This window comes from Lynx rufus, unplaced genomic scaffold (assembly GCF_022079265.1).
Source record: "Lynx rufus isolate CCGP_SWC_20201006 ecotype Redwood Valley unplaced genomic scaffold, mLynRuf1.p SCAF_2, whole genome shotgun sequence".
Lineage (NCBI taxonomy): Eukaryota > Metazoa > Chordata > Mammalia > Carnivora > Felidae > Lynx > Lynx rufus.
The window spans coordinates 15,779,673-15,793,276 of NW_025814834.1; the positions used below are offsets into that span (position 1 = coordinate 15,779,673).

Genomic DNA, 13,604 nt, shown 5'->3' on the forward strand with positions numbered 1-13,604 from the left:
AGGAAGAAATGACCTTTCATACAAAGCACGGAACTGAAACACTGAGGCACCTGGGGAGAGGTGACTGTTTCCCTGGGATCACTCTGGGGCATCTACTGAATAACTTGTGAATACCCCAACAGATTTCAAGTTATTTATTCCTGCACTTTTGTCTGAAAACAGTTTGAGGTTACTTTACAGGGCTTGAGATCCTTTCACTAAGATGTTTTTAATAGCAAAAAAGAAGGATTTAGTAAAGCTGTAAAATGAGTGATCAGTTCAACTGCTTGTGACCAATAGTATCTTCTAGATTGACGCTGGATCTTATGACCAGGGCTCTGCGATGATTCTTAAGGGAGACTTCAAATGGTCAGACTATTTTGTTTTCTTAAATAAATTCATTCAGCATCTTGGCAAATGGATTAGTTTCTTAGGGCTTTACCCTTGTTTAACAACTACACTTGAATATACAAAGAATTCAATAAATGTTCATTGAATGGAGTTAAATTCGATCAGGAAATTGATTTGGTGTATAATATTAAACAGTTGTGTTTTCATAAATTTCATTTGATTCTAGGAGGTTTTTGAAAACCTGGGACAAATGAGTCATTGGTGGCAATCAGCTAAATAACTTATATTAGAATTCCTGTTTGGATTTGTTTCTGGTATTTCTCTTCAAAAGGACCGTGTGTGTGTGTGTGTGTGTGTGTGTGTGTGTGTGTGTGTGCACGCGCGCTCGTGTGTGCATGTGTGCACACACATGTGAGAGAGAGAGAGAGAGAGAGAAAGGAAGGAACTGAGCACCTATTTAGAACATACCAGGCTAGAAGAAAGAAAGTATGTCCTCCGAAGCCCCATACACCTGGGTCAAATCCTAGCTTCCTTAGTCACGTGATCTGAATAATGTTGTCTCTGAGTCTCAGTTTCCTTTTTTTGTACAAAGGGGTATTTATTTCACAGAGTTTTTGTGTACTTACATTGGTAAGAGAGAGGTTTGCTCCAGGCTCATTGGAGACATTGAATTACACTAATGTATAAGTCAGAAAATGGATTGTGAGGGGGTTTTGAAAATAGAGTCAAAACTTTCAAGGTCTGATAAGAATATGGATTGGGGTAAAATTGGAGAATTATGCAATTTAGAGCAATACAATCTCCACTCAAAAAGTCATGTATCATATGTTGGTGTGGGTTTCTTATGAGAGCTGTTCTGGAATTTCAAGTTGGGGAACAATATCTCTATTTAATGAATAATAAAGCAAACTTTGTGAAGGCGTGTGTAGAATATGACTAACTTAAATGCCATTGAAAATCTCCTCTTAATATTAAGGCTAGACAGAAGAAGTAATCCAAAGAGATTATATTACTGAAGAGATTATATTTAATCTAGTTGTTATATCCTGGCAGTCTATTTTAGAGAACTGTCTTGTGGGGTCCAAGTCATAACATTAGAAAAACTGTAATTTCTTTGTGTTGAGCTGTTTGAAAAAAAAAAGCCTTGTTTTTACTTTGCTGTAATATTTAGGAGGATTAGGTATTTTGTATCTAGTATCTAGAGGAAAGTTGAATATGTGAAATAGATGAACTTCAAAACATTTTTTCTTGTGCTGTTAAAATGTAAGTGTCAGACTTGTTTTTGGTAAAAACGGAATGATTCACATTCATGACATTATTGTGATTCGTGTTCTGCACAAATAATGAATCTTATTTCTACTGGGTGATACAAGACACGGTAGTGTTTCCATCTTTAGAAGTAGCTAGTATCTCCTAGCTGGTAGATTAGTCTTGGGTGGCTGACTTAACATATCTTCAAGCCCACATCCTTTTGGGCTGTACAGATGGGGACAAGTTAGAATTAACTGGTACAACTGTGGCTTCATGTTGCCAGAAAGGATCCATTGGTTCGGATAATTTTCCCGCAGAGAAATCAGGCAAGTCATTTCCTCAGTGTCTTTTGAAATGGTGCTGCTTTATGGAGGTTTTCCTAGTTAGGCACAACCATTGGACTGCTCTTGAATAAGCAGTCTAGAAATACAAGTAGCGACTTATTAGCTTGTCAAAGAAAATTTTATTTTTAGTGGCAAAGACTGTATTATTGAACTCCTAGACATTCTGAGTCTTTTTAATTTTTTTTTAATGCTTATTTATTTTTGAGAGAGAGAGAGACACAGTGTGAGTGGGTGAGGGGCAGAGAGAGAAGGAGAGAAAGAATCTAAAGCAGTCTCCACGCTCTGAGCTGTCAGCACAGAGCCCGACGCGGGGCTCGAACTTGGCGAACCGTGAGGTCATGACCTGAGCTGAAGTTCGACGCTTAACCAACTGAGTCACTCAGGCGCCCCATTCTGAGTCTTTTTAATTACTAGCTGTTGGTGATCAACTTGTTTTTTAAAAAAAATCACAATCCTCAGAAAAAATTGATAATTATTTCCCAGAAAAATACAGTTATGCAAATACCTGCAAAAACTTCCAAATAATTTTTGAGGATTTGTGGACTCCTGAACCTCATTTCAGTACATGCTGGGAGACTCAGAAGGGCAGCATTTCCATTTAAAGGTGCAAAATAGTGGCAGAGAAATCAGTGTTGGTCCAAAACTTAAATTCTACCTGGTGTTTCCATTCAGTCATCATGTGTTTATTGAGCACCTACGGTGTTCCAAGCCCTCCAACAGTGAACAAGATGGAGAGAGGCTCACAAAGCTTATATCCAGGGGGATGTGGATTGTTCAGGTGAAACACGGTGGCCTTGACCCTCAGAATTAACTCTCACTGGTACTCGCAAATATAAGCAGCCCCCTTTCTTCAGAAACTAGAGGTGATGTTGATTAATTGACCTGACAGTGCATGGCACATCATATTTACTTGGGAGCATTTAATAGCCCTAGAGACTCCCAGAGGAAACATGAAAATTTCCACATACTATTATCCTAATGGGATCATAGTCAGAGAAAGGGGAAGCAAAGATTTAAGGTTCTCACAGGCAGAGGAAGCTGTTATTCAGCCCTTAAATGCTGTTGGGGTTTGCACCTGAATTTACAGAAGACAGAAAAGTCAGGGCAACAGAAACTGGAAGCAGGGAAGGGAAACATTTTATGGTACGCGATGGTCTTAGGAGAACGACTAATCCATTTCTAGAAAAGTGTATTATGTATGTGGAAGCGTTGCTTTGATAAATTACAGCAGGAAAAAATATTATATACTGGGGAATTTGGGGAGAGAAAATGAGAGTCCGGAATATTCTGTAGAGGTGGTTCCCAAAGTATCGTTTAGGATCAGTAAAGTTGGCATACCACCTGTGAAAGCAGAAAATTCTGGAACGAGGTGGAGGCAGCAATCTGTGTTTCCAGAGGCTTTTCAAGTGATTCTGATGCTCCAACAGCTCAAGGTCCACTGCCCTACAATGATGCACAAATTACCGCTCTTTTATTCGGACCCACATTTATCAGACACACACACACATAAGTTGTATTGGGAGCGTTTGAAGTTTATAATGCAACATATGGCACACTTCTTAGCGCGTTACTGCTCCTTTAAAACATTCCCACACTTAAAGAAAGTCTGGTTTTATTTCCTAAGTATCCTAAAACAAGATCTATATCAAATTAGACCGTCTTAGGGGCGCCTGGGTGGCTCGGTCGGTTGAGCATCCAACTCTTGATCTCGGCTCATTTCATGATCTTTTGGCTCGTGAGTTCAAGCTCTCTTGGGCTCTGTGCTGACAGTGTGGAGCCTGATTGGGATTCTCTCTCTCTCTCTGTCTCTCTCTCAAAATAAATAAAATAAACTAAGAAAATGAGACCATTCTATGTTAAATTAGACAACATAATTGAAAAACCAAGCCTCATGGCTAACATATAGCAGAGCATTATATATGATGCTTCCATTTTGCTTTTACGTACAGGAACTTGTTTTTCTTTAATTTGTCATATAGATTATTAATTCGCTCTCTTAATTTTCAAGTTTGAGTGTGAGTAAATTACAAAGGTATTAAATATTAAAAACTTAAAATTATATTTATGGGTTATGTTGGACGTGTACCCCTTTTGGGCAGCTTATAATTGATACTGAAGTCGAATGACATTTTTGATTTCTGTAGGGCAGAGTTGTTGGAGTTTAAGATAAATGAGAATTGGTACTTTTTTGCATTTTGTCATCGCTTCTGGCACCACCTGTGTTTCCTCGGGTCCTACAGCCTGGGTGTGCAAAGGAGTTACCTTGACAATGACATTAATGATCTACAATTCCTTCCTCATTTGCAGATAGCACACTTCAGCCCCTTCCCCAGAGGATCCCTCAGCTATTTGGGGAGTTTTCAGAGTGCATTTGGATATGCTCAGGAGCAAGGCCCTTGGGTGTCCTGAGCTCTGCTCAGAGTGTGTGGCCTGAGAGCCCTCTGATGGCCCCCTGCTACTGCCCTGATGTCCAGGGCCTCCGGGAGATGGCTGCGCTCCTGCCCAGAGCCCTGTGTCTGTTGTGCCCACAAACCTCAGAACACTCTCCAGGCTGACAGTTATTGTGTTATTGCCAGAACTCACGGATGCCATATTGCATCATTAATGCAAATTCCTATCTAATTTCCCAGTTCCTTCCTCTCTTTTGGAGATGCTCACACACTAACTATGGAAAATCTCCTTCCCTGACGTCTGCTAACACAGACAAACTCAAACTTGCTGGGACGGGGCCTGCAACGGGCCTGGCTTCAGGGACATGTGACCTATGCAGTCGCTCACTCATGGCCCCATGCTCAGAAGGGCTCTGTGATTGCTTTTTATGCTCTGTTGTGGCCATCTCACAATTGCGATAATTTTTGAACACAGGCACTCGTATTTTAATTTTTCACCGTGTTCCTCAAATGAGGCGACAGCCTCTGGGCAGCTGCTTGCCATTCAGCAGAGACCCAGACTTTGAACTTTTGGTGTAGGGACAGGTCACTAGACGATGCCTGCTTTTTCTGGAGTCAGTTCAGGAGGTTTACATCAACAGTATCTAAACTCTTCTTAAATATTTCTCAGTATCTGGTAATAAGATACTAACTATAAGTATGATTTCTTCTGTAGGAGCGGTAGAGTCTATAAATTTGTTGGGATCCTGTAACAGTTCACTATTATTGGCTTTTTAGATACTACATTAGTTTTGGAATTTTTTTCTTTTTAAAAAAGTTTTTTTTAACGTTTATTTATTTTTGAGACAGAGAGAAACAGAGCATGAACGGGGGAGGGGCAGAGAGAGAGGGAGACACAGAATCGGAAGCAGGCTCCAGGCTCTGAGCCATCAGCCCAGAGCCCGACGCGGGGCTCGAACTCGCAGACCGCAAGATCGTGACTTGAGCTGAAGTCGGACACTTAACCGACTGAGCCACCCAGGCGCCCCTGGAATTTTTTTCTAAAGAACCACCGTTTTAAACAGATTTCCTCATGTAAAAGTTGGAGAAAGTTAATTTGGAACCAAATTAAATGATTCATTCATCAAACACAGATGGAGTACCCATTAAGTGTTAAGGACAAGGGCCATAAAAGTGAAAGAATGCCTGTCCCTGTTTGCTAAGATCTCATAATGGACCACGACTGACAGATGCAGAGAACAATGGTTTCTGCCTGGGGGGCCTGGAGACAAAATAGGGGAGGAGTTACCATTTAATAATATAATACTGCAGAGAGGGGCTTGGTGTCCCAGGGAAGACATTGGGGATGGACGTTAGGATTTGAATCTTTAAGGCTTGGTCACCCTTGTTTTTTGACCCCCATTTTATCACCTTCTCTCTCTTGTGCCTTTAGCCTCAGCACCCCAATCGGATGAAGGCTCCGACATTGACTCCGAACCAGATTTGCCCCTGAAGAGAAAACAACGCAGGAGCCGAACCACCTTCACAGCAGAACAGCTTGAAGAACTGGAAAGAGCTTTCGAGAGAACCCACTACCCTGACATTTATACCAGGGAGGAGCTGGCACAGAGGGCGAAGCTCACGGAGGCCCGAGTACAGGTACTGACTCCAGACGGCCACGTCCTGATTAAATCCGGACAGGAAACGAAAAAGTGTCCTCTCATCTAAAGCAGATTTGAAACCAAGAAAATAAATATGTTAGCGAAGGCACTTCATTGTGAACTGTAGCCTTTAGTAGTATAGAGGTCCCACCTTTCTCTCTAGTGCCTTTTTGAAAACATTTATTTATTTATTTTGAGAGGAGAGAGAGAGAGCAGGGAAGGGGCAGAGAGAGAGGGAGAGAGAGAATCGCAAGTAGGCTCTGTGCGGTCAGCAGAGAGGCTTGAACTCACAAACCGTGAGACCACGACCTGAGCCAAAACCGAGAGCCAGATGCTTAACCGACTGAGCCACCCAGGCACCCCTCTCTCTGGTTAAGTTGCCTCATCTGGAAATGCTGTGTTCTTCCCGGCGACTTGACTTTCATAGTCAAAGTGAGGTTGGAGACTCAGCAGTGAACTGCTCAGTTGACCTGGTCTCTAGATTGATCAGTGCGTCTCATATGCAGCTGATTACCTCTCCTGTTATAGACTTTTTCAGAAATAGCCTCTTCCAGGTTACAAAGCCTCGTCAGAAGAACTGTCGCATTCAACTTGGCTTTCCGTGTATCATAGTGCTAACAAAGTGAAGGAACGCTAAGAGGGATTAAGAGAAATCTCTCAAGGAGCTGCAGTCTAATATGGTTAATGCAGTCAGCACAAATAATAATAATAATAAACCAGATATAATAAGTACCCTAAGACAGAAACAGAGTGCAGTGAGAGTTAAGAAGAGGAAAGAATGAGATCTTGCTGGAGTAACAGGAGAGGCTCACGAAGAAGGCCGATTTAAGACGAACTTTCGAAGCTAAAGAGAAATTCACTGGTCAGGGAGGGTGGGGCGAGTACAACGTGAGTCAACACATGAGTTACAGACCCGGTGACATTTCATTTCCATTCATGTTGAAGGCACAGTGAATTGTTCAATTTGGCTGGAGGCTAGGGAGAGGTAAGAGGGGGCAGGGAGGAATATAGTTGGACATCTAGGCTGAGGACATCCTGTGGAGGGCTTGGGTTTCAGGGGAAGGCTCTCACAGTTGATGTGATAGGCAGTGGAAGCCGTGGCCATGGGAGTGGAAGGGAAAGGACGGTGGCCAAAGGTAGCCAGAGCTGGAATGTAGGCAACCGATTGTGTAAGCAGGACGTGGATGGAAGGGTGAGTGAAGAGAAGGGCCACAGATTTGGGGAGGTGTTATGGTGCAAATGTTTTACAGCTGGAACTATTGAATCTCTCTACCTGTTACATTGGGATACAGTGTTCCTCTCCAGAAATGACCACCACTAACCACAAATTATGATACTGTGTGTACATAAATACTGTATTATATAATATATGTAGTGTACGTATTCTGATATTGCATATAACAGTGTTACAAATATGATATACCTCAAATCTAATTGTTTTATTATAGTTCTGTGATGACCTGATTTAAATCTGAAGTCAGATCCATTCCTATCTCTATTCTTCCAGCAAACTTTTATTGAGTGCCCACTAGATTCCAGGATTTGGTCCCTATACTCCCTGTTGGTCAAGCCCACATCCCGAGTCTGTCCTTTAGACAGACAGAAGACAGCTCCGAACTCGGAGTCAAAAAATAAGCACGGATTTTAAAGAAATCAAACAGAGAGAGTGACGGGAAACTAAAAGAATGTTCAGTGTTGTTGTACCTCGTTCCTGCCTTTGCCAAAAACAAGGACGGGGGACAGAATAAATCTCAAGCCCTTGCAATTTGCGCAGTGCCCCGCATTCACATCTGGCTCAGTGAATGTCAGAGGAGAATGAGAAAGGCCCATTAACTTGCAGAGGACATGGGATCAAACCAATAAAGAGTGGTTCATATTTTTCTATACAGTGACCTCCTCTCCAAAGCAGGGCCCTCATTAACCTAACAGCTGTCCTAATGTGGCTTTAACCCGGTGACTCTTTACATTCCTTATAGCTTCATTAGTTCCCTTGAGACACATCATGTCTTGCACCACAGCTATGATCTACAGCCTAACAAATTCCCTACAACACCCGGCATATGGATCTTTTACTTAACACAGCAGGAAAAAGAAGGGAGTAGTTAATCACTGATTAAAATGCCAGAACAAAATCCTTTAGTTTTTAGAAGGATCTGGGAAAGCAGTAGCAAAGTCAACTCAGTTTGAGTGATAGCCAGAAAGTGTGAGTTAGTTTAATTTGGGGCACCTGGGAAAACCAAACACCAAACGAACCCCCCCCTCCCCACCCCCAAACAAGTCTACATTCTATTTTTTCCCCCTGAGTAAAATATTTCTAAAGTCTTCTGGGTACAGATGGCATTAACGTATAATAACTTAGGTGTTTGTCAGTATTTCATAAAAATTTGTTTAGACAGTAGCTATGTCGTGTTTATCACAACCGAATCTGAGTACACGATCTAAGAATTACACCAAAGACTGATTTGCCCAATTCCCCTCCTGGGTATTATTATGCAAATAACGGGAGGCATTCGTTTTGTGGGGAAGAATGCAAATATTTATGATGTGCAAAAGTTTTGGTAAATATTCCATCTGAGAACTCCACAAAGCAGAGAAGTATCACTTTTCCCACCAGGATAATGGAAGACAGCAAAGGAAGCTGTTGGAGGAAACAGCATTTAATTAGGAGTCACAAGATGTGGGTTTTGGTCTCAGCTTGCCAAACGTGTTTTGTTGAGGAAGTCACTTGATTCTGCTGTAATCCTGCTGGCTTCAGTTTTTTGTTGTCGTTGTTGTTTTGTTTTGTTTTGTTTTCAAATATGGGATAGGTTAGATCAGATGATCTCAGTTTGGGTCCACAGATGACCAGGATAATCATGGAAGAACTTCAAGAAATCTAGGGGACTTGAGATTTGTACACACAATTTTGTGCCTTTGCCTCTGCCTCTGTGTGTGTGTGTGTGTGTGTGTGTGTGTGCGCGTGTGTGTGCGTGTGTGTGTGTGTGCATGTGTGCGTATGTATGTGTATACACAAGCGTTAACCAGAGAGGGGTCCCTGACTTTGTCATATTCTCAAATGTCATCTTCCCCTCTCCCATCCCCCGATTAAAAATAACTAAGGGGCACCTGAGTGGCTAGTTAATTGAGCATCCGACTTGATTTGGGCTCAGTTCACGATCCTGGGATCGTGGGATCAAGCCCTGTGTTGGACTCCACACTGCGCATGAAGCCTGCTTTAGATTCACTCTCTTGTCTCCCTCCGCCCCTCTCCCCTGCCCTCTCTTTCTCTTTCTAAAACAAAATAAGTAAATAAATATCTAGGATGCATGATTTATCATCAGTAATGTGAGATTCTCAGGGAAATCCAATAGGGACTGAGTGATTGATTGATTTTAATTTCAGTATAGTTAACACACAATGATGTATTAGTTTCAGGTGTACAATATAGTGAAATTCAACATTTTTATACGTTATTCAGTGCTCATCACAATAAGTGTCCTCATAATCCCTTTCACCTATTTCATCCATCCACCACTCACCTCCCCTCTGGTAACCATCAGTTTGTTCTCTATAGTTAAGAGTCTGGTGTTTGGTTCATCTCTTTTTTCTTTATTTTATTTCTCAGTTTTCACATGAGTGAAATCATATGGTATTTGTCTTTCTCTGACTGATTTCACTTAGCATTATAACTTCTAGATCCATCCATGTTGTTGCAAATGGAAAGATTTCATTTGTTTTTATGGCTGAGTCCATTGTATTTATGTATGTATGTATGTATATGTATATGTATATGTATATGTATATCTATCTATCTATATATATCACATCTTCTTTATCCATTCATCTATCGATGGGCATGTAGGCTGCTTCTATAATTTGGCTATGGTAAATAATGCTGCAGTAAACATAAAGGTGAATATAGCTTTTTGAACTAGTGTTTTCATATTCTTTGGGTAAATATCCAGTAGTAGAATTACTGGATCATATGATAGTTTTATTTTTAAGTTTTTACGGAGTCTCCATAGTGTTTTCCACAGTGGCCGTACCAGTTTGCATTCCCACCAATAGTGCACGAGGGCTCCTTTTTCTCTACATTCTCGCCAAACACGTGTTTTCTTGTATTTTTGATCCAATGGGAATTTGAAGCCATCCAGCAAATCTGTGTCGTTCAGAAGTTAAGATAGGTATGGAACATTTGGGCCTGAATTCCGTAATGATGCAAAAATATCATCACCCTGAAATTCTCAGCAGGAGTTTGCTCTTGGGGTGAATGAAGATGCATGCAGTTGAATTTGCCTTTCTGTGTGTTCACGGTCCTCTGACATTCCTCAGAGCCTGGCGCTTCTCCTTGTCAACCTTACCCATTCTTCCCCCCGCCCCCAACCTGTTCTCTGTACAGTGGTCACAGCTGGAAAGCAGCACTGGGAGAGTGGGATGTGGAAAGAGAGGGGGTGTGGAGTGAATGAGAAGGTCCAGGGATATTGCAGCTTATCCTGAATTTACCTACTTGGAAAGTACTATGTTGGCCTTGTCACATTACACATCGCTGAATGTTGTGTTTAATCAAGCATTTTAAATGTTGTGAATTCCCTTTCTAAGCATTAAGTATTATATCCTCTCCCCATTTTTCCAATTACATTTGAAATAACCCATCTGGAATAATGTAGGTTAGCTTGCCTTTGAGAACCACACCAAAAATCTGAACCAGTAATTTCTTGATGGGCAAAATTAGACTTACACCATGGGATAATTAGCACTAATCCATGAAACTTGGAAGCAAATTTAACCCAAGTCTCCATTCAAGCCAAACTGGCTTTCAATTATTTGAGGTGTTATTTGGGCACTTTCCTGTTTGCTCATGGGTACAAAAGGCTTTGGCTGTAGACCACAGAGCTGGGAAGACAAAGCAAGGGTTTAATTCTTGGGTGTCTAAGATAGTGACGGCATGATGTTTATACTTCATAGCTAACTTTTTTTTATTATTATTTTTTTTACATTTGTTTATTTTTGAGAGACAGAGAGAGACAGAGCATGAGCAGGGGAGGGGCAGAGAGAGAGGGAGACACAGAATCAGAAGTAGGCTCCAGGCTCTGGGCTGTCAGCACAGAGCCCAATACGGGGCTCGAACTCACGAACCGTGAGATCATGACCTGAGTCGAAGTCGGACGCTTAACCGACTGAGCCACCCAGGCACCCCAATAGCTAACTTTTATTAAACACTAAATACTTCCTAGGTGTTCTTTCAAGGGCTTTAATTGTAGTGTCTTACTTAATTGTCACAACAATCTTGTGAAGTAGCTTTTTGTTTCTGCCATTTAGAAGATGAGAAAGCAGAGGCCCACAGATAGTCAACAATTTGTTCAGGGTCACAGAGGTAGCAAGGTGGGGGGCATGGGATTCAATTTTTGCCCGGTCTGCATTGTACCTGGGCGAATAAAAGGTATTATTGTATCTTTTAAAGCACAAAGCTTTCTTCAACTTGTATTGTTGAAAGTCTGGACAAATTGGTTACTTATGTGACCCAAGAAGAGAAAAGTTTAAGAAAACCTTATTCTCTTTTTGTGGATCATTATCTTTTTTTCCCACAGTTATCATGATGTGATGAGGATCTTTCAATCAATTTAAATTTTGCTTCAAAAATTCATTGGATATTACAGTACCTCAGAAATGGGTCTGAAGATCATTTCCAAAGGCAGGAATACAGCTTTGTGGAAGGGGTCTGTAGAGGGACCAGTAGGGAAAGATCCGGGGGCAGATGAAAACGAACCAGGTGGCAGTTCATCAGATGAATTAAAAACTTGCTTTGAGGGAGGGTTTTGATGCCCTGTGGTATTATACAGGTTAATTATCAGCATTTAGCTGTAGCTAATATCGTTATCAACCAACGTATGCCTCCTGCCCCACTTCCTTACCATGTTAGGTGTTATGTGGAAGGCCAGGTAATGTGTGGGGAGGGTGAGATTACATTGAATTATAGATCATAGACTTATATTTAACACGTAGGTAGCCAACTTTGTAAAACTTGTTCTTTCTGCCCTACTGGCTAAGAAATTGATGCAAGACCCATATTCTCCTTTGGAACATCAGAGGCCAGTTTGTTTCTGTTGCCCATGCTATTCTTTTCAGAACAAAGAGCAGTTTCTAGTAATTGTAACAACTGAGTCATAAATGCATTCCACCCGTTTCAGATGAAGTTATTCAGTGTTGTGCACTCACCCAGTTCATTTAGTAGATGAATCGTTGATGTTTAGGAATTAGTGATACAATATTGAATACAATGTTAGTGATACAACATAAGACCTCTGAACGCTAAGAGAATGTCTTTCAGTCAAAGATGGGGTCATAACAGTACCCCAGGATCCCTGTGCTTGGTCAGTTTGGATATTGAAAATGAAGGTTATTTCAAGGACACTTTTTTCCTATTGAAAACAGTAGATACGTCTTTTATGAGTTTCAAAGTAGAAAGAAGGCAAGGACTACTTTCTGATATATATACGTATATATGTAATTATATAATTATATATAAAATATATTATATATAAAATTATATATATTATTGTTAATATATATATTAATGTCTCTTTTGGCAGATACAGCTGGTTCTAGGAAATGCAGAAGGCTGGCAATGGCAAGATAATAAAAAATCTGGTTAAATGGCTAGGGACAGGAAGGACAGTCCTTAGTAATCTCTGGTTCTCTCAGGAATAGCCCTCTGGATTTATTTAGCCTAAATTTAAACATCATTTAAATTCCTTCCACTGGCAAACTCTTGAACCTCCTGTCGAAGGTTTGTCTTGCAGTAAAGATTTGCTTCCCCAAACGATTTCTCGTCATCTTTTGTTGTAGGTATAATAGATATCGCATTGTAAATACTTTAAGCACTTTTAAATACAACTCCTGGTAGGTTTACTCAGTGTCTTCAGTATTTGTATCATTTTGGAAAAATGAAAAGAAAACCCCAAAAAACCATACATCCCTAGTCTTTCGGATGCCTGAAGATATTTGTAGGAAGTCGTGATGTTTCTTATTACTTATTGTTTGAGCAAAGACATTTTTCATGTAAAAAAAAAAAAAAAGTGGGTTATGGAGGAGTTAGAGTGATCTTGGATCAAAAGTAGGTTGAGATTGAAGGAGTGATCAGGCATCACCACCCACTGGATAAATCAAACTTGGTCTACTTATCTAAAGGTTACAGAAGGAAGTTGGCACAGAGAGGTCGGGAGCATGTTCTGATAACGATGGAAGTACGGACTCGGTTCTTCATAAACGATCTCAACAGAAGAAGGGAGGATAGCTAGTCCGAATGAGTGAACTTTTGAAAATTCAGCTCTCTTCCCAGCCTAGGTGTCAGAGATCACTTCACCTGGGCCGAGTGTGACTCATCAATCTGAAGGGTTTATAATATAAAATACGACCACGGTGTGTGGGATAGTACAATACACTCAGGCTTGAACACAGCCCACATTCCTTACTCTCAGCCTCCTTCAGCCCCAAACAGCTTGTGCTGAGCACTTCTGGGAGTCATGATAACAGATGCTTAGCTTTGCGGTGAGAAAACACAGTTGATACAAACCTGAAATTGACTGCTTGCTGTTCATGGTTCTATTATCCCAGGTGGCAATTTATTAAGTTAAGTAAAACTCTAATTCAATTATGTATCAACATGGGAA

General features: G+C 40.9%; 1 protein-coding gene across 2 annotated transcripts in view; it reads left to right on the forward strand.

Moving 5' to 3' along the window:
* Positions 1–13,604, forward strand: part of PAX3 (paired box 3) — a 95,890-nt gene that overhangs the window by 59,596 nt on the left and 22,690 nt on the right. For both annotated transcript variants that reach the window (XM_047085263.1, XM_047085264.1), the window contains exon 5: positions 5,748–5,953. In XM_047085263.1, coding sequence (XP_046941219.1) covers positions 5,748–5,953 — 206 coding nt within the window. The remainder of the gene's footprint in view (positions 1–5,747; positions 5,954–13,604) is intronic.